We start from the raw sequence: 22,253 nt of genomic DNA, 5'->3' as shown, positions 1-22,253 counted from the left end.
GAGAGAGAGAGAGAGAGAGAGAGGGCACACGGAAGTTTGAAAATCAGAAGTCTTTCACAAGAAAGAAAATATAGAAGTTAGCCTTTGCCCACCCCCCCACCCCCCCGCCATTAAGAGTGAGAGACACAGTAGGGAAAGGCATCGAGAGGAAAGAAGATAAAAATAAATCTAAAATAACGTGTGTTGTTCAGTGCAGGATGTAAGTGAGGTTTGGGAGACTTTATGAGATGGTGAGGAAAATGGACTCGAATATGGAGGTTAGGACGCGGCCATTTCTCATGAAGCTTTCAAAACGTTTTGGAAATTCAGGTTTTGGTGGAGGATTGTGTTGGAATACTGTCTCTAGTAGGTTTCTACTGAGAAGCTAATTGCACTCTCCACTCAACTTCACTTCCCGTTGAAATTACTGTTGGTTCTACCGAGTTCCTCACCCCAGGGGTGGAGCACAACTGCAGCCTGATTCGCACGCCACCATCCCAGGGCTCACGCGGGTGAGCCAGAGAGCCAATGTTTCACACATGCACATTTATTGTCATTTGAAGAGGAGCAATCCCAAATACTGGATAGGCAGTCACTCTTCAGCTCCATTAAATAAGACACAGCGAGGAGAAAGACATGCCTTGCAAAATGGCTTTCAAGTTCAAGTTGAACTATATTATAATTATACTGTGGCACAGAGGCAGCTTGTGGGCACTTCTTGTTAAAACAGCGCAACGTATCAACTTCTGACAAGACTCTTAGTACAGCCTCGAACACCAACGTCAGATTACTACTTTCCTACAACTAGAGTTGAGTCTTACCAGAATCACAGAAGTGTATACGAGGTACAACCCATCACAGCTTCTTTCTCACATCCATCTCATAGGTAAGAGGTTTCGCTTTTTAAAACTACAATTCTGTAACTTTTAAAAGATATTTAACATTTTCTATCATATTAAATTAGCAACATAAAACATTATGCTTAATCTATAAAGTTCTACTCCGGTTCATTCCCTAGAATTTATACACATATTTTTATTTCTAATCTGCAAGAAAAAAATTGCCTATTTGATATTTGGTAACAGAGCATTAAAAGATACTATACACATGTGGCATATATATATTTACAAAATACACTTCAAAAAGAAGCCAACACACTTTTAGCAAAAGTCTAAGCTTGCATAGATCAAAAAGAAAAAAGAATTGTGAATACAATTTTTGTTAAAATAGAAAATGGGGAATAAAAGTTACAGAATGGATATGAAGAGAGATCTTTTCCAAACTTTTATTTGTGCACATTCAATTGAAAAAGATAACTTTTACAGGTTCTTTGGTGCCCATATTCAGCATACAAAAATGTAAAAGACTATTCACAAATAAAACACATTAGCTCAAACTGGAAAAAACTAATGACAACAACAGAACAATTTAAGGTAGTGCACACTGTGACAGCTCTGCTTTCGGGGACATGAGAATTACTGCGAAAATAAATAGAATGTCCTTTTGTAAAAGCAGCAATGTCATGTCTTGTAAACTTCCTTTTTATATTACAGCAAGGTCTGAAATAAAATCCAAAGGGCCTGGAGCTTACACTGTAGCCGTGAATGAATAAAAGAGTCTATTTCCTCAATTACTGTTGGTCCAGTTTTCCTTTTGTTTTGAGTCCAATGTGCAGCAGGTTTTAAAAGGTGCTCAGTTAGGGATTCTAACCAATTAAGCGATGAATTATAAAATTTCTTTCCTGCTTTCAAACACAAACGGGTAAATCTGTTCCACAGCAGTAGCAACAGCCTTTACGTTGGGCCCTGTACCAAACACAACAGAGAGAGGAAGGGGTGAGAAGAGCGCCAGGAACGCGGATTTCCCAGAACTGAAAATATATGGGGTTGTTTTTAAAAAGCTCTACACTTTACATAGTCAGACGGTCACAGCAAAAACCAAGAGAATAAAATTCTTTCTGAACAGTTCAAGGCAATCTGAAACACCAATGATGTGATTCGTCTTGTTTTCGGGCCCCAGGGTGAAGACAGTGTACATAAAAACCACACACAGACTGCCGTGAAGGAGAATAAGAAGCGATGTGAGATACTGATTAAAGGAAGGAATGAAAAACGGGAGCAGACATTTTGGGCACTATCCTTTTGGTCGCTGTAGTCTGGCTTTGGTTAGGCCGCCTCTGACGCTCACAGGAGTGCTGAGGAGCCCAGTAAAGTACAACAAGCCTGCTTCCAAAGTTCTGGGAAATCAGAGGGCTGTGACTAGCTAACTGGTCTAAAACGCCCCGCAGGTTAGTACTCACTACCAACCCCCACGTTTATTACTAACCTGGCCATTCATCCTCACAGTTCACTCAGTAAATAGGGGCGCGTGCACGTGCACGCACACTCACACTCACACACACACACACACACACGCACACGGGAATGAGGTGACGCTACATATGAATTAATCCATATAATACTAGGAATAACTAGTTTCTAAAAAATTTAATATTCCACTTGAATAGATAAAAGGAAACATAAAAAAAGACCAAATATTTTCATAAAACATTTTAATAAAAATGGTTTCACTAACGTACGCTCAACTCTTTTGAAAGATCTTAAAAACACACATATTGTACCCACTGTGAACTCTCTGAAGGTACTGACCACGTGCTATCAGGGTCTGCTCTTTCCTGATTCCTCTCCCTTCCCCCACATAGGATAGTGCTTTGCCTATGGGAACCACTCAGTATCTGTTCACTGAATTGTTAACATTTCATAGGATGTTCCGGATGTAAATATATAATGTATACTAATCAACCTAACTGTCTTCAGTTTGTGATGTTGCTTAGTTACCTATTAACTCAAATGTAGATTTTACCTATACATCATAAACTCTACACTTAATGGGGACTTCTCAACAGATTTGGGGGCTCTGCAGAGGCCTAGGCTCCAAAATGTAGGAAGAGGCAGTTGAAAGAAGGGAACACATGGATTTGTTCCCCCACACTCCATTTTAAGATTTCGGCATGACCCTGGCAGTAGGTTTTAAAAGTCTCCAAGGAAGATGTGAAAACCCATAGAATGAGTCAAAACTAAAACTTACTTGTTCAGAGTCTAAAGGTGTTGGGAACGTGTATTTTCTCTTAAGGACTAAAGGAATAAAAAGAAAAATTCAAGGACACCAAAGAAATTTTCCTGAATCCAATTTAGTCAAAGGTTGGGCCTAACTCTCAAGTGATGTCTCCGTACAATTTATACGCACAGTACTTTTAAAAACCATCCTGTGTGCTAATGTGATCCTTTGACATCTATGCCTGGTCTTTGAAACTTTACCCCTTCCGAATACTTAGGACTCAGAAGATACATAACAAAATACACATAAGACGTGATAAATAGGCACCAGTGATATATGAGTATTTTGCTTAGGTAAAACCTCTATGAAGTTTATGAAGTGGATTTCTCTTAGGGTGCCTGTGTGGCTCAGTGGGTTAAGCGTCTGACTCTTGATTTTGGCTTAGGTCATGAATCTACAACTACATGGAATAATACGAATGAATCTCACTAGGTAATAATGAATGAAAGAACACTGACCCAAAATAGTATGTATAAGACTTAAAACTAGTAGAAAAAGCAGGGAAAAACGAAACTACAGTTTTAAAAGTCAGGAGACTGGTTCCCTTTGAAGGGCAGAAGTGACTGAAGGGGGCAAAGAGACAATATTTATATTTGGATATAAGCACTTCATTCAAACCATAATTGGCCATACGCTTGCTTTCAGTATCATAAAATACCTGTTACTGTGATACTTCCCGTTGAAAAAATCTGTAACGTAGCTCTTAGAGATTTTATCCGATAGCACACAGCAGGATGAAGTTCAGGTTCATAACTGTACAAAAAAAAAAAAAAAAACCACACAATTAATATAAATATTTATAGGCTGACAAACAATTACAAATTTGGTAAGTTGTCCTGATTCTTCGAAGACCTACCTGGCATGAGGTCTATTGTTCTTTGTGAATTCTGGCAAACGGATTTCAAATGGCATATTACACACCGCCAAAACGTTAACGACCTTAAAATCTGTAAATATTACCTTCAGGAGAGAAGTACAACTCAATGAATTATTTTGCAACAAAAAAATTGCTCAGCAGAAAATAGAAATTGTTCATCAGGGAAACTATAAATAACTGTTTCAATCCTTAAAAGTAAGAACAAACTAGAAAGAAAAACAACACCTGACGAACTGATTTAGTTTTCGGTGACTTCTTACTACCATACAGGTGACCCTTGAACAATGCAGGGATTAGTGCCCCTGCCAGTCAAAATTCCACGCATAACTTCTGACTCCTCAAACTCAACTACTAATACCCTACGATTGACTGGAAGCCTTACCCATAACATAAACAGTCGATTAACACATATTTTGTATACATATTATATACTGTATTCTTACAATAAAGCTAGAGAAAAGAAAACGTTATTAAGAAAGTCATAAGGAAGAGAGAATACATATATGGCACTGTAATAGATTTATCAAAAAACATCTGTACATAAGTGGATCCGCACAGTTCAAACCTGTGTTGTTCAAGGGCCCACTGTAATTAAAGAAAAAGGTCAAAAACTTCATCAAAAAATTAAATAAAACTTGAGAGATTTGCAAGATTAAAACATCTGGGTCTTTTGAATCTTATCTTGTATTTTTTTAAACTTTAAGTGGGATATTTAATCTGCTGGGACAGGAGAAAGAATAGTGATTATAAAAATTAAAGCAGAGTTACCCTTCTCAAGAGTCAAAATGGAAGTTGCCACTTAAATAAGTAAATACTGAGTATACGCTGAGTCAATACTGAGTACTGCGTGTACACTGAGCTCTGAAAGGTCAGACTTTTGCTTATAGGAGTAAGGTAAAATGACCTTTCTGCGAGTTTAGTTAGACGTTTTCTTCCGGGAGGGTAGAGTGAGAAAATGGTGTTTTTAACTGGGATTTTTCTCAACACGTCTAATGTTATAATAAGACAAGGTCCAAGGCTGAAAAGTAACTTCAGCCACTCCTACCAATAACTTGAATGGAGCAGTTTATTATCTTTTGAAACGTTCCCAGTAAAACCACAATTCTGGGTTAACTATCTTCCATCGGAGTACCTGCACAAGGCAGCTGATGAAAGTCACCACGCTGTCCAAAGTGGCCCCACCATGAGTCACGACTCTCAATACTGCCACTTTTCTTAGGCACCAACCCTCCCCCTCTCCCACCATCAGTACCCCGGCGCCTTTCTAGTATCTTCCACCTCGGGGAAGACTGAGGAAGACACAGAGAAACTCAACTTCCCACAACTGCTCATTTGAATTCCACACAGCCTGGGCCCATCTCTTCAGGGACCACAGCACATCTTTATTTTTCTTTCGTTGACTCATCATTTGCAAGTGACGTAACAAGTCCATACTACATAGCAATTTTACCAAATGTATGCCTCCATAAAATGGTATTTGATAAAGTTAACCTCCCAGTGATGGTCACTTTACAAGTAAGAGCCCACCAACCAGTATGCACTATCTGTGGACTAAACTGTGGATCTAACACAGCAGGCCAATCTTACAATGTCCGTTTTCAAACACTGTGCATTTTGTTTTGGACTTATGCTATTTTGTTTTAAATGTTTATTTTTGAGAGAGCGCAAGTCGGGGAGGGGCAGGAGACAGAGGATCTGAAGCGGGCTCTACACTGACAGCAGAGAGCACGACGTGGGGCTCAAACTCATCAACCATGAGCTGAGCCGAAGTCAAGAGCCGGACGCTCAACCGACTGAGCCACCCAGGTGCCCCAGGATTCATGTCATTTTTAATACAGCTGATTGATTGTACAAAATGCAGCCTTTTCTGAGTTCTTATACACAGGTGTATACTTAGTATTGGTTATTCATGTGAATCCTTTTCAACTTACACCAGCAAATGCTGTTATTTCTCAAGCACAGATTCAGTAAGTTCTACATATTTTTAAATAATCACAATTTCCTGTTACAATGGTAATGCCGTCACTAACCATAAAATGTAGGAACACTGTTTACTCTTAGCCATAAAATGTATAGATCTAGGCAAGTTCCGTTCTAATATCTTTTTTCTTCTTTATAATTTATGTGATAGCTATCTACAAATAAAAACAAATGCGCTTCAACTTTTTGAACGTAGGGCCCTACTCCCTGCTCATCATCCTGACAAACTACTCTTGAGGTCATCAAAAACATGACCTGGTGTGTGTGTGTGTGAGGAGTGAACAACCTGAAGAGCTGAGAAGGCAGGTCACGTGTAAGGTAACAAGTGTCTCTGAGAAAGGGGGCAGTGAAAAAGCCAGGATCCTTGCAAGGACTCACGTGGGTAAGCTCACTGCATAATTTTTGTACCGAAGGACGGTAAGAAAAAGGCCAATCGTGAGGAAGTTTTTGTGTGATTTCTTCCGTCTATTAAATTAAAAAGTTTACCTTTACAAACTAAATCCTTTCATATTTGCAGTTTGGATGTTTTTTTGAAAACATTACCTGAAAACCTAGTTTCTGCAGACTGCGGGCTAAACGTCTGGCACCAAATTTTGCTTCTTCTTCGCTACGGTTTTAAGGAAACGAAAAGATTATCAGTCACACAGGAAATAAACTTTATACTGACAAACATGACAAACGACACACGTGATTTTAAGTCCAGGAAAACGTCCTCCCCTTGTACAAAGGAAACATTAAAAGTCCAAGGAAAGTTTACCTTGTTGCTCCAGTGCAAATAATTTTTCCTGAGGACCAAATTGTAGCTGTGATTCTAGGTTTTCTAAGCTTCATTAATACTTTCTGCAAAAAACAACACACACACACACACAAAACCCAAAACCTGATTACACATTAAATATTAATTTTCACTTACGGTGCTGCTCTACGTGGCCATTTTAATACAAGTTGACTACTCGATGCTTACCCATGCCTGAAATAAATAACTGTTCTCCAAATCATCCATTCGGAAATCGAGCTCCATACCGAACACAAAGAACATATTAATCCAAAAGGACATTCAATTAATCAAAAATACAAGGTCTGCATAAACCTCTTACTATATACTTGAAATCAATACGCCACGAGTCTGTACACTTTCCAACTCTCATTCCCCGCTGGTTACATAACTGGAATTTGCAATTCGCAATCCACATAAATGGATCCTTAAACATGCCAAACCTTTTGCAGTAATTGTCACTGTCATCCGGAATGTTCTTCCCTCAATATTCTCACTTCATTCAAGTCTCTCACCAGATGTCAGAGAGGCCTTCCCTGACCACTCCATCAATGCACCCGTCCCTTTGTCGCTCCCCACCTCCTACCTTGCTTTATTCTGCTTCATGGTACTCATCGCTACTTTCTGTACCTTACAGTTGAGATGCCTACTACATGTTCAAGTTCAATACACAAATCTTGAATGCAGGGGAAACGGTGGAGCTGGAGATGTAATTTTAGATTCCTTAGATATGAGAGCCATTTAAAGCTGTGGGTTTGAATGAAATTATCTACAGAATGAGCATAAGTCGGTCAAGGACGAAGGTCCAAGAGAACAACAAATTTAAGTTTTCATTGTAGTTTTTCATTTATGGAAATATTAATTATATGCCCATTGTGCATAAGAGAAGTAAATGTATACTGATTACGATAGCATATGAATCAGACGTTTCTCCTTCAAACTTCCGTTGGCATTTTGAGTTTTGCCCCTTCTCTGTCATATGCCGTATTACCCACCTATTATCAAAGCTATTAAATCTGGAAGGATAAAATTTCCCAAAGAGTCAAAATAAAATCTGAACTAAAAGATAGTATAAAATTTCACACACAAGTGGCTGGGAAACACTAAACTGAGTTTATTCTGCACTTAAGTGCCTTTCACCACCTGCTTACCATCAACTCAGCCTTTTCAGTTCATCTTCCTAGGAAAAATGACCTCCCTGTCCCATGGCACACACAAGATCCAAAGCAGCACGAGGCCTTTTACTCGCTAACCTTCTTCAGCGGACATATTCCTTCCTTTATTTAGGTGACGATGGCATTGCTGATGAACTTGAAAATCTTTAATTGTGTCACTATTAAGTTTTAATTGAATTCAATTCCCCTTAACTTAGTTTGTAGTACTAAGAACTAATAATTTACTGAGGTATACTGGCACCTAATTTTTAGAGCTTGGAGCCTTCATATACATTCATAATTTTCATAATAAATGTATAAGATACACATCTCAACATCATGTGGTTTACAAAATCCAATGAACACGTATTGTCACTTCTAACGTTAATCTTCAATAAGGTTAAAGGCAAGTTATCAATGCTTTTATTTTAAAGAGTAGAGGTCTAACAAAAACTAAAATTGAAAGTATCCAGGTTAGGATATGAATCATATTATTTTCAGCAATGTGTTACTAAGAATACCAACTATTTTATTTTAGCTAAATAAAGAGGGGTATGACAACATACTACAAAAATCACAACATATGTATTAGGACCTCATTCGTATCATGCATCATTCATGCAACTAAAAAATTATATTTGAATTAAGTATACACCACTGTACAGATGTCTCCTTCTTCAGTTAAAAGAAATTAAGAGAAAAAAATGTCTAGTAGCCTGTGAATTCTTTGCTAAGACTTAGAGATGTGTATATGCAAAAGTTGGCACTTCATGGGAGCGGGGGGGGGGGGGGGGGGCTTCTACAGGGCTCCATATTGTACTGAGTACAGCCGGCACTTGGTAAGGTGCTCTTAAACTATCGGTAAGTGAATATATTTTAGTAAATCATTTATAGCACTACAAAACCAGTCTATGTAGCCCACACGCCAAAATTTAGATACTTACTCCAACATCACGCTTATAAATTACATTTGCTCCCTCCAAAGCAATCTTCCTTAAGTTCAAATGGCATCTTGTTCTAAAAACACAGACTACATTTGTAATTAGAATGTCCAATGCAACATCACTGTCTGCATCCATTGGGGTAGTTTAAAAACTGAGCTTCCCACCACGAAGATCACATCCTGAGAAAGAAAACAAAATAAAGTAATTACACTTAAATATCCTGTTAATTTATTTTTCATAAATAGTCTTGAAAATTAAAATATAAGAAATGAATTACACTATTTAGTTTTCAAATGTGACTCAAACCAAATCATGTCCCTTCTTTTCCTCACTAAAAATGTCATTTTTAAAAAGATAACAAACATGTCGTACAGAATCTTTCAAAATCCGGACCTTTTATTCCTTACAATTAATAAGTAACATTTACGTGCCAGGAGCCTACCAGACTTCTCTCCTGGTACTTCCCTTTACAACCACTATGTTTCAGGTGTATCATAATTATGGCAATTCTCCAAACACACCAAGTTTAAGGGTGGGACTTTGTGGTCCCAATGTCCAATCATTAGTGGTACTGTAACCCGCCTCATACAACTTGCCAGGGCGAGAAGAAGGATGACCTGTCTTTCCTCATTTTAGGTAACTGACTTACCTGTTTAAAGAAGCAGAAATATTAATTATAATATTAATAGATTTTTCTCATTTACTAGTCAGCCATTCATTATTCACTTACTGAATACCTTCTATGCACTGAGGACACCAGGAAAAAAATGAATAAGGCAAAATCTTTTGTCATCAAGGAGCTCACGAGTCTATGAGTGTAGGAAGAAGCTCTCACAAAATAGCACACCATTTTCTTCAGGATCACAGTCTTTCAAGGTCTGTATCCTTTTAAAACTATGATACGAGCATTTCTATAAATGAACCAACAAAAAAGAGCCCCAGTTTTTACCAGTAAGCATATGACCCATTTCCAGTTAAAAAATTCTGACCAGGTTTCCACATCTTAAAAAACAAGTAATGGTAATTTAGTTCACCTAACCCACAAAGAGAATACCAGAAAACAGTAACAATACCATTGTAATCATCTTGGGGATCCCTTGCAGCTACAATATGATAAACTAGTATTCTTTATAAGGATTCAAATTATTGCATGACTAAAACAACGAAGATGCCAAGGGTCCCGATAAAGAAAATTCCAGCTTGTTTTCCTGCCGTTTGGGATCTGACAGAACACAAGTCAGACCAGACCTGTGGCACCTCTCTAGGACGATGGAGCCTTCAGTTCTGTGCACCACCTGTATCTCCGCTTCACCAATTTCTGACTTTTACGTTCCCTTCAATCTGCTTATCTCCTTGTTGTTTTCTGTGTATCTCTAAGTCAACTCAAATAATTTTTACGTACAAGGGATGGGGCAGGAGTAGCAGTGCATATACAAGTAGACGGATTACTAAAGAGGATGGAGGCAGTTATCAACACTGACCTTAAACAGCAGGATCAATATCCTGACTCCCCACACACCAGGTACGAGAACCTGAAAAAGGTATGCAATCTATCTGTGCCTCGGTTTTCTCATTTGTGGCATGGAATATAGTGTCCTACTAGAACGTGTTGTGGGGATTATACAGAGTGTATAAAAAGTACTTAGTATACATATTTGGCAATAATAACACAAAAATGCCAGTTAATATGGATAAAATAATCAATAAGCAGAGATCTCTTACTACCATTTCCCATGATTATATTATAGCCCAGATGCTGAGCCATATAGACCTCACCAGGTTTTCTATTTTCCTGTAAAAACTATGAAATAACTGAGGTAAAGAGGCTCTTAGCTGCATACCCCAACATCCGTTCCAGATGAACAGAACCCAGGTGTTTGGGAGAAATAAAATACTATCCATACTTTCAAGGCTCCCTGGGAACAGGTAGAGCCAAGGGGCCACACGATCCTGTCACGATTAACGAAATGCAAAATGAAATGGTTTTGTATCTTTTGCGAAGAAAAGATTGCTTAGAGTGACCAGACTAAGCCAGCCAAGACCCCTTTGGCCTTCCTACCCTTCTTCACTTTTATTGGCTGGACTTTAGATGTAAGAATTGGGAGCTCAAGTAGCCATCTGATCATGAGACTATGAGATAAGGGCAGTGGAACAGTAAGACAGAGCAAGCCCGAGTCCCTAATCCAATGGAATTCCTTATTACCCCTGTACTTCCTAATTCCAGACTTGATGAAGGTGGGAGAAAAATCAATTTCCATCTCAAGGCCCTCACCTGCTGAATTTCTGTCATATGCAGCCAAGCCTAATCCTAACGGATGCACATCCCAAGAGACAGGCTACAGAAAGCACTGCTTAAAAAGAAACTCGTATGAAGAAACTGTCAAATTTACTGTTTCACACAGATTTTGTTTTTTACATTAAAACAAATTAAAACAAACTAAGGCGAGAATACCAGGACAATATGTAGGGTAAAAATAAGTCAAGAAAGTAGGTATAAAGCAAATCTCGGTGACTGCAAAGAAGACTTGAAATTAACACAATTGTGCCTGTACTTTAGTAACTTAAACTCTAAAAATGAGATCACAGGCGTAGTTCATCCTAAGTTACTCAATGTTCATATTTTAGATGAATATAACCTGGCAAGCAGCCTCAGAAAACACTATTGCTTTAATACGTTTTAAATCAAGGACAGAATATGGAGTCAGTACTTAAAAAAGAATCAGGCGGGGCGCCTGGGTGGCTCAGTCGGTTAAGCGGCCCACTTTGGCTCAGGTCGTGATCTCGCGGTCCGTGAGTTCGAGCCCCGCGTCGGGCTCTGTGCTGACAGCTCAGAGCCTGGAGCCTGTTTCCGATTCTGTGTCTCCCTCTCTCTGCCCCTCCCCCGTTCATGCTCTGTCTCTCTCTGTCTCAAAAATAAACGTTAAAAAATAAAAAAAAATAAAAAAAAAAAGAGGCATCCTACACGAAAGACTCCACATTTCTGAAGCATTACAAACAAACAAAAAACCCACTTGCAGTCAATTTAGCTATCTTGTAAAACAAGAAAGAAGTGCTGGATATTAACAAAGATTCACCCCACAGCTAACATCATACTCAATGGTGAAAAGCTGAAAGCTTTTCCTCGGAGATCCGGAACAAGTCAAGGATGCCCACTCTCACCGCTTGCATTCAACACAGTATTGGAAATCCTAGCCAGAGCAGTTAGGCAAGAAAAAGACAATGCATCCAAATTGGAAAGGGAAAAAGTAAAATTGTCACTTTTTGTGGATGGCATGATTTTACATATAGAAAACCCTAAAGACTCCACCAAAAACACTTTTATACCTAATAAATGAATTCAGGAAAAGCTGCCAAGTACAAAATCAATATATAAAATCTGTTCTGTTTCTATATACTAACAACAAACTATCAGAAAGAGAAATTTTAAAAACTCAATTTATAATTGCATCAAAAAGAACAAAATACCTAGGAATAAATTTAAACAAGGAGATGAAAAACCTGTACACTGAAAACTGTAAGACACTGATGAAAGAAAATGGAAAACAAGTAAATGTATATTACATGCTCATCGATTGAAAGAATTAATAGTTAAAAATGTCCATACCACTCAAAGCAATCTAGAGATTCAATGCGATCGCTATCAAAATCCCAATGGTATTTTTCACAGAAATAGAACAAACAATCCGAAAATTTGTATGGAACCACACAAGCAATCTTGAGAAAGAACAAAGCTGGACTCCGATTTCAAACTATATTACAAAGCTATAGTAATAGAGATCAGAACAGAATAGAGAGCCCAAAATAAACCCATTCACGTTCAGTCAACCGATGTATGAATAAGGAGGCAAGCACACACAATGGTGAACAGACAGTCTCTTCAAGAAGTGGTGCTGAGAAAGCCGGGCAGCCACATTCAAAAGAATAAAACTACACTCCTATCTTGCACCACACGTAAAAATAACACAAAATGGATTAAAGACTTGAATGTAAAACCTGGAACTATAAAACTAGAAGAAAACGGGTGGTAAGCTCCATGATACCACCAGTCTTCGCACTGAATTTCTGGATCTAACTTTAAAAGCAAAGGCAACAAAAGCAAAAGCAAGCAAGCGATACATCAAACTAAAAAGCTTCTGCACAGCAAACAACATGAAAGGCAGCCTACTGAATGCGAGAAAATTGCTGCAAATCATATACTCAGTAAGATGTAAATATCCAGAAAATAAAAAGAACTCTTATAACTCAATAGCAAAAACAACAAACAATCTGATTAAAAAATGGGTAGAGGAACTGAAGAGACATTTTTCCAAAGAAGGCATACAGATAGCCTACAGGCACATGAAAAGATACTCAATCAACATCGCTAATCATCAGGGAAAAGCAACTCAAAACCACAAGGAGAGATCACTGCACATGTGTTAGAATGGTTGTTAACAAAAAGACACACAATAACAGGCGCTGGTGAGGATGTGGAGAGAAGGGAAAGCTTGTTCACTGTTGGTGGGAATGTAAACTGGTGCAGCTACTGTGGAAAACAGTATGGAGGTCCCTCAAAAAATTAAAAACGATCCAACAATTCCACTTTTGGACAGTCATCTGAAGAAAGGGGAAACATTAATTTGAAAAGATATATGCACCCCTACATTCATCACAGTATTATTTACAATAGCCAAGCTATGGAAGTAACCTAAATGTCCACTGATGGGTGAATGCATAAAAAAAGATGTGGTATATATACAAAATGGAATACTTCTCGGCCATAAAAAAGAAAACAAATATAAACGACTTAAGCATTCGATCCAAGAAATCAAGTATAGGACAAATATAAATGACTTCAGCATTCGATCCAAGAAATCAAGTAAATGACAACCACAAAATAGAAGGAAGAAAATGGTAAATGAAAGTAGAAATAATATAACTAAAAAAGCAAACATGGTAGAAATAAAAGAAAAATTCAACTCCAAGTTTTGAAATGTAAAAGATTCCAATAGTTTTTTCATATAGGAATATGAAAAAGTTAATTTCTTCAATTTTTTGTATAGTACAGAAAAACAACATAAATATTAGAATCTTTGTACAGTATAGAAAAATAACATAATATATTAGAGAAAAACATATATATTAGAAAAATAACATATATATTAGAGAAAACCAACATATGAAAAGCACAGTTAACTCTATTTTGATTTAAATAGAATTATCAATGACTTTCTCACTGCACAGGGCCTAACATTAAGGCATGGTTTAATCAGGTGTTTCGTCCTGTGCTCCAAGTATGCCTACTATGAGTTGTCAAATATTTCCTCCTAATAAAAAGCAGAATTCAAAACTGCCCCTGCTCTAACTTCAGGAACTATCATATTTCTAGCTTCTTATTAAGTCCATTACAGTTGTGGCCAAAAGCACAAACTTCCAGTTATAAAACCAGTAAGTCCTGGAGATATAATGTACAGCTTGGCGACTAGAGTTAGTACTACCATATGGTATATTTGAAAGCTAAGAGAGTAGATCTCATCACAAGAAAATAAATGTGTAACTATGTGTGGTGACGGATGCTAATGACATAGTGTGGTGGTTATTTTGCAATTCATATATATACGTATATGGGTGTGTATATGGGTGTGTGTGTATATATATATACATACATCCATATGTATATATGTATATATATATGTATATGTATATGTGTATGTGTATGTATATACATATGTATGTATATACATATGTATATGTATATATATATATACACACACCCATATACATATATATATTTTTTAAATCATTAAGTTGTATACCTGAAACATATTATATGTCAATTGTATCTCAATAAAAATTTTTAAATAGTCTTAGAAAAAATTCCTCATAGAGGCTGAAGCAGCTTCTTCCTCACTCAATGATTTTATGGATAAGAACACATTGTGTGTTTTAGGTTCTCTGACTTTTCAGTGGTATTCAAAAACATTACTTCAGTAACCCTCACAAACTGCAACCTTAAAGCATTACTTGGAAAACACCGCCACCTCCTGGCTTTTAAGACAAATTGCATCAAAGACTACAGGTGATAGCGTGGGTTTGGTTCTAGACCACCATGATGAAGCGGGTAACTCAATAAAGCAAGTCAAATAAACGTTCTGGTTTCTCAGTGCATATAAGTTATGTTTACACCATACTATAGTCTATTAATTATACAACAGCATTATATCTAAAATCATCAACGTATAAACCTTATTTTAAAAGTACTTTATTGCTAAAAAATGTTAACCATCTGAGCTTTCAGCAAGTCAATCTTTTTGCTGGCGGAAAGGAAAAGGAGAACATGGAAGGTTCTGCCTCCATGTTGATGGCTGCTGATTGATCAGAATGAAGCAGTTGGGGTGAAGATTGGGGTGATTGCGGCAATTTCTTTAAGACAATAAAGTTTGCCACATGGATCGGATCTTCCTTTCATGAACGATTTCCCTATAGTAGGTGATGCATTCCCTATAGTAGGTAGCCACTGTCGAACTTCTTTCAAAATTGAAGTCAGTCCTCTCGATCCATTAAACCTACTGCATTATCAGCTAAATTCATGTAATATTCTAAATCCTCTGTTGGTCACTTCAACAATCTTCACGGCATCTTCACCAAGAGTAGACTCCACCTCAGGAAACCATCTTCTTGGCTCTTCCCTAAGAAGCGACTCGTCAGCCATTCAAGATTGACCATGAGATTGCAGCAATTCAGTCCCATCTTCAGGCTCCACTTCTTTTTATTTTTTTTTTTAATGTTTATTTATTTTTGAGACAGAGACAGAGCATGAATGGGGGGAGGGTCAGAGAGAGAGGGAGACACAGAATCGGAAGCAGGCTCCAGGCTCTGAGCTGTCAGCACAGAGCCCGACGCGGGGCTTGAACTTGTGAACGAGATCATGACCTGAGCCAAAGTCGGACACTTAAGCGACTGAGCCACCCAGGCGCCCCCAGGCTCCACTTCTAATTCTAGTTCTCCTGCTGTTTCCACCACACCTGCAGTTACTTCCTCCACTTTAGTACTGAGCCCCTTAAAGTCATCCATGAGGATTGAAACCAACTTCTACCAAACTCCTCTTAATGTTGATATTGTGACCTCTTCCCATGAATCATGAATGTTCTTAATGGCATCTAGAATGGTGAATCCTTTACAGAAGGTTTTCAATGTACTTTTTCCAGATCCATCAGAGGAATCACTATCTGGGGCAGTTCTATAGCCTTATGGAAATGTATTTCTTAAACAATAAGACTTGCAAGTTGAACTGACTCCTTGATCCATGGGCTACAGAACGGATGTTGTGGTAGCAGGCATAAAACGACATTAATTTCATTGCACATCTCCACCAGAGCTCTTGGGTAACCAGGCGCACTGTCAACGAGCAGTAATATTTTGAAAAGCATCTTTTTTTCTGAGCAGTCTCAACAGTGGGCTTAAAACATTCATAAACCATGTTGCAAATAGATGTGCTTTCACCCAAACTTTATCGTTCCATTTATAGAGCACAGGCAGAGTAGATTCTCTTAAAGGTCCTAGGATTTTTGGGATAGTACATGAGCACTGGCTTCAACTGAAAGTCACCAGCAATATCAGCCCCCAACAGGAGAGCCAGTCTATCCTTTGAAGCTAGCATTGACTTCTCTCTAGCTATGAAATCCTTAAACAGCATTTCATTGCAATCGAAAGCTATTTTGTGTATATTTAAAATCTGTTGTTTAATGTAACCATCTTCCTTATCTTAGCTAGATCTTCTGGATAACTTGCTTCAGCTTCTACATCACCGCTTGCTGCTTCACCCTGCTTTTAGGTCATGGAAATGGCTTCTTTCCTTAAATGCACCAACCTCTGTGAGCTTCAAACTTTCTTCTCCGGCTTCCTCATCTTTCTCAGCCTTCACAGAATTGAAGAGAGTTAGGGCCTTGCTCTGGATCAGGCTTTGGCTTAAGGGAATGTCGGGGCTGGTACGACCTTCTATCCAGACCACTACAATTTTCTCTGTATCAGCAATACAGTTGTTTTACTTTCGTACCATTTATGTGTTTACTGGAGTAGCAGTCTTAATTTCCTTCAAGAACGTTTCCTTTGCGGTCACAACTTGACTAACTGGCACAAGAGACCTAGCTTTTGGCCTACTGCAGCTTTTGACACTCACGAAGCGTAATCGTATCTGGCTTTTGATTTCAAGGGAGTGTAATTCTTCCTTTCACTTGAACACTTAGAGGTCATCAGAGGGCTACAAACTGACCTAATTTCAATACCGTTGTGTTTCAGGGCACGGGGGGGGGGGGGGGGGGGCGAGGAGACAGACAGGGGGATGACCAGTTGGTGGAGCAGACACACCGGATACGTTTCAAGTCTGCCACCTTAAACGGGAGCATTTCACAGGGCCCCAAAACAACTACAGAGTAACAGCAAAGATCACTGATCACCATAACAAACACAGTAATAATGAGTAAGTCTGAAACACCGAGGGAATCATCTAACTGTTGGAAAGATGGTGCCAACAGATTTGCTTGGTGCAAGGTTGTCACAAACCTCCCGTCTGCCAAAAACGCGGTATCTGTGGAGCGCATTAAGACCAGTAATAGTTCTAGTACATTTTATACTTTCCACATCAGGAAAGATATTGAAACTGAAAGGCCACAAAAAACACTCTTCGTAAAAACAAGGCAAAAATACCCCCAAAACCTAATAAAAGGCCAGGAGAACAAAACGAAATAAACAGAGCACAGAAAAATAACATCTTAGCTACTCTGAGGATATTCAAGTTGCATCTGAGGACACCGGGAGAGCGGCCTCCAACGCTTTAACCACAAGATCACCCTCCACGATTTGAGAAATGGCAAAAGTAGGGGAAGACTGGATTTAGACCCATTTGCACACAACATGAACCCTCACGGTCTCCTGGAGATTGCTCTTTTCTACAGGTGAGGCATGCCATCCAAAGTAACCTCATATTCGTCATAAAGCTCTCAAAATAGCACATCAGGACACAGACGTTGTGTCCTGACTCCAACAGATGACTTGACAGTCCCTCAGCACACGCCTGTAACCCAGCTAACGTTGTGCCTTTGAAAAAGCCAACGTTCTTTCACATCTGTTTCATGGCACAGGAGAAACCTTACTTCTTCCCTTTCTCATCTGAAAACTGGTGGTACCACTGCACCCCCCCACCAAAGGTGCTGTGAAGGATTAAGTACGGTTATCTATGTCCATACAGCACACAGCATGCATTAATTAAATGACAGCTATTACTGCTTGATGGATTCACAGGTAGTTGAATTTTATAACCAAATAGTATTATTTCATGAACCGATGCAAACCTTGAGAAGCCATATTAACAGAGAGAAAAAAATGGAGATCGCCGCAGATTAGGCAGGGGTCAGCAAATTATACAATGGGCCAGTGGCCATTTTGTAAAAAAAAGTTTTATTGGAACATGCCATGCTCAAGTGTTACCTAATGACCACGTGGCACAACTGAGCAGTTATGACAAAAACCAGATGACCCACAAGTCTAAAATAGTTACCATCCGGTCTTTAAGGAAAAAAAAAAAAAAAGTCTGTTAATTCCTGGGCTGGCCCAATTAGGCTGTATCAATAAAATAAAATGCAACACTGATAAATTTTAAAGCCTACTTTTTTTTTTTTTTTTTTTTGAGACAGAAAGAGACAGAACATGAACGGAGGAGGGTCAGAGAGAGGGAGACACAGAATCTGAAGCAGACACCAGGCTCCGAGCTGTCAGCACAGAGCCTGACGCGGGGCTCGAACTCATGGACTGTGAGATCATGACCTGAGCTGAAGTCAGATGCTTAACCGACTGAGCCACCCAGGCCCCCCACCTACATTTTTATTAAAATACATAAAATATGTTTGTCATGGTCCTTGATTGAACACTGGTTTGAACAAACCATTTGTAGGAAATATTTGAGGGACATCAGTATGGATCTGAGTGATACATATATTGGGGAGTTACTGTTCATTTCGTTATGTGCAATGACAGACTAGTTACATAGACCAATATGCTTATTTTTTAGAGACACTACCAAAATATTCAGGGAGGCATGTCGTGTTTATAATTTACGTTAAAATGCAAGTGTTTTTCATTATCTGAACTCAGTAACAAATAGATTTGGATAAAGTTTCAGATGACTCCCTAGATGCTGGAATCCTGCTACAGGAACCAAACAAATTTGGACAATCTATTCTGGGATACAGAATAGATATGGACAGTAAATATAATTGTATTTTAGGACCAAAAAAATGTCACGTTACTGTTGCATGTCTTAACAATTGTTAAACGTACGTGATAGACATACGGATGGGTATTCATTATACTATTCTCCCTTTAATTCTCTCTGAAAATTTCCATAATAATTTTTTTAATGTTTATTTGTCTTTGAGAGAGAGAGGCAGAGTACGAGCATGGGAGGGACAGAGAGAGAGGGACACACAGAATCCGAAGGAGGCTCCAGGCTGTCAGCACGGAGCCTGACGTGGGACTCGAACCCAGGTCAGATCATGAGCTGAGCCGAAGTTGGATGCTTAACCGACTGAGCCAGCCAGGTGCCTCTCCACAATAATTTTAAGAAGTGTTTAAGAAAAGACTTTACTTCACACTAGGCCATACTAAGACAACATGAAGTTGTGATTATATTACTTAAAAAACAAACAGAACCTAGGTTAGATAGGAGCACCTACAGCAAAGGAGTGCCTATAGCCTTTTTTGCTACCAAAATGTCTCAACATCCAAACATTGTCATTTAAAGAGGGCAATGATAACCAGATATCCAGAGGGAAGTAGGATGGTATGAGATATAAAAATAGTGTGTGAGGGAAGTCTCAGGACATTTAGCGCAGGAAAGAAAAGATAGCAGTTGTTCTCAAATATCTGAATAAAAAGGAAACTGACAAAACCAGTTAAAGTCACATGGAAGCATCTCACGAAGCCACACCGATAAACAAATACCACTGCAAAGCAGGGGACTCCACAGAAGAGAAGTGTCACAAAAGGAGGCGGGGGGGGGGGGGGGGGGAGGTGTGGCTAGAGAATTAACCAACAGTTAAGAATGTTATAGAATGAGTCTTCGATTAAGATGAGACTAGATGGTTTCTAAGGTCCCACCTAATTCTCAAATCCCAGATTCTAACATCTTAGATGAAGGCAGGCTACTGACAAACTAGGCATTATACACTAAATTTTTATTTCAGTTCTAGAGCTACTGTGTCAGTTTAGTTAAATTAACATCCCAATTCTCAACTTCCCGCTTTGCCTTCAACATGCGTGTATGTTCAAAGGGGCAGCGGAGGGAGAAGACTGGCAGCACTACAGGGCAACAGCACAGGCACATGGACGAAGCTGCAAACCTTGCACCCGTGTGGCAGGGTGACATTCTATCATTCTGTCACCTGGTGCACTTCCGGGACCCATCTTTAGGGCTGGCATTTTTGCATTCTAGCCACAGAAAGAAAATTTTACTAACAGGACGCCTGGCCTAAAAAAAAACCCTTGTACTTTCCAAAGGAAAAGCTTATATATTATGCCATCCATATTACATAAAACATTCAACAAGTATTTAAGTAAAAAGCAAAAAGTACTTGATATACAAACCATGATTACATTGAGTTAAACAGAAAGTTAAAGTATCTTCATTACTTTTGCCTCCACCTATGACTTAGTCTAAATAACAATTCTGAAGACCAGCAAGCTGGTAGCATTCATGTAAATACCTTGCATCAAAATGAACTGTTACGATTTTTTAAATCTGTATTAAGGAAACTACAAAAATACTGTTTTTATGGAAATTAACAACAAGTGGTGGGTTGCCAGCAACTATCTATTTAAAAAAAATAGGAAGGAAAATTTTTATGTTTCAGTCAGTAAAAATATTTGTGATGGTGCCTAAAAAATAATGGAGGAAATTTAACTTGATGATTTTCTGAATGTGTGCTTAATGAAAGGCAAATCAATGGTTTACACTCAAAGAAAAAGTTCCAGTTAAAACAAAACAAAGTATTTTTGTAATTTAAGAATAATCTAATATCTACCTCATATTAATAATGTTTCAATAGTAGCCCACTTAAGAATTTCACTATTTCATCATGTACTAAAACCTATCTATAAAATAAGAGAACTTGGGGGTGCCTGGGTGGCTCAGTTGGTTAAGTGTCTGACTCTTGATTTCAGCTCAGGTCGCGATCTAAGGTTTGGACATCAAGCCCCGGGTTGGGCTCCACGCTGAGCATGAAGCTTGCTTAAGATTCTCTCTCTCCCTCTGCCCCTCCCCAGTGCTTGAGCAGAGGCTCTCTTTCTCTCTCTCAGAAATAAAGTAAGAGAACTTGGATCCTAGTGGAAGCTTTGTGAAAGTGGGCTGGCTCTGAACGTTCCTACACTATTTGCAAAATGCATACACCATTTACTCATCACATGATTTGTTTTGAGAAATTAATGAACACCTCCCAAATCATAATGTGCCCAATTAATGCCATATTAGTCAATGCTAACATCAACTAATGTATTACTGTGGATAACAAGAAAATAAGTATATTTTACTGAATATAACTTGAAATTTGCGGATTCAAACTCAAAAGATGAGAAATTGAGTGTACCAATTCCTTATGAAGAACAAAATTTACTTTGGATAGATTTCTTAGTATTTCAAATAAATGGCCTTAATGCAGGATTTTAAAGAAGATACCACATCATTTTCCAATCACATACAAAATACTCAAAGAAAAACAAGTCCTAGCACAGTTATAATTACTAAGGTCCCCCCTCCCCCATGCTCAAAAGGCACATGTTTTTAGGCTGCTGAATCCTTACATTTATCTGCATATTAAACAAGACTGAGATCACATGTATATTCTGTCATAGCTCGCCAACAAAGTATTCTGAAAAGGTCTTTGACAATCTGAGATACAAGAAAAACCAATAGTGAATTAACTGGTGAGGGTGAAATTCCTTGAATACTGATAAGAGTGCACTTTTAAAATACTACCACTTGTATTTATTCTGTTAACTGTCTCCGATTCTTTGTTCATTTTCCTCCTGAGATTCCTTACTGCTTTATACAAGCTCTTATATGTTAAAGAATATTAATCTTTTGCCGGCTTATGCTATTCCTTCGCTAAAATTCTTCACCTGTCTCACTCCTATTTGTTCTATAGCTCAGCATCCCCTTCATTCAATCAATTCTGTAGAAATGAATTGGAAATCTAAGCATTAGGCCTCATGCTGGGGGCGGGGGGCGGGGGGTGGTTGGGGATCCAGCCCTGAGCAAGACCTGGTAGAGGGAATGCAGGTGTTCTCAGCTCCAAGGTGAAGAGTACAAACTATTCAGACCTGAAGAAGGGCCAGCACAGCTCAAGTGGGAAGAGTGGCGCAAGACCAGGCTGGAGATGCACGGAGGGGTCATGCCT

At 38.6% G+C, this 22,253-nt stretch overlaps 2 protein-coding genes across 8 annotated transcripts in view; one reads left to right on the top strand and one right to left on the bottom strand.

Annotated features, from left to right (window-relative positions):
• The window catches only part of SLC2A12 (solute carrier family 2 member 12), a 65,932-nt gene extending 60,075 nt beyond the window's left edge, over nt 1–5,857 (top strand). Inside the window, exon 6 of the transcript XR_007152057.1 lies at nt 5,846–5,857. The gene's annotated coding sequence lies outside the window, so the exon portion shown is untranslated. The remainder of the gene's footprint in view (nt 1–5,845) is intronic.
• TBPL1 (TATA-box binding protein like 1) overlaps nt 1,251–22,253 on the bottom strand; it is a 35,421-nt gene continuing 14,418 nt past the window's right edge. For all 7 annotated transcript variants that reach the window (XM_047858024.1, XM_047858020.1, XM_047858019.1 and 4 more), the window contains 6 exons: nt 8,827–9,005; nt 6,711–6,793; nt 6,497–6,560; nt 3,953–4,056; nt 3,755–3,849; nt 1,251–1,784 (listed from right to left, as the gene is read on the bottom strand). In XM_047858024.1, the coding sequence (XP_047713980.1) occupies nt 1,705–1,784; nt 3,755–3,849; nt 3,953–4,056; nt 6,497–6,560; nt 6,711–6,793; nt 8,827–8,961 (561 nt within the window). In that variant the 5' untranslated portion in view covers nt 8,962–9,005 and the 3' untranslated portion in view covers nt 1,251–1,704. The remainder of the gene's footprint in view (nt 1,785–3,754; nt 3,850–3,952; nt 4,057–6,496; nt 6,561–6,710; nt 6,794–8,826; nt 9,006–22,253) is intronic.

Source organism: Prionailurus viverrinus, chromosome B2, assembly GCF_022837055.1.
Source record: "Prionailurus viverrinus isolate Anna chromosome B2, UM_Priviv_1.0, whole genome shotgun sequence".
NCBI lineage: Eukaryota > Metazoa > Chordata > Mammalia > Carnivora > Felidae > Prionailurus > Prionailurus viverrinus.
Note: the sequence above shows the minus strand (reverse complement) of the source record. Positions and strands in the feature narration are given on the sequence as shown.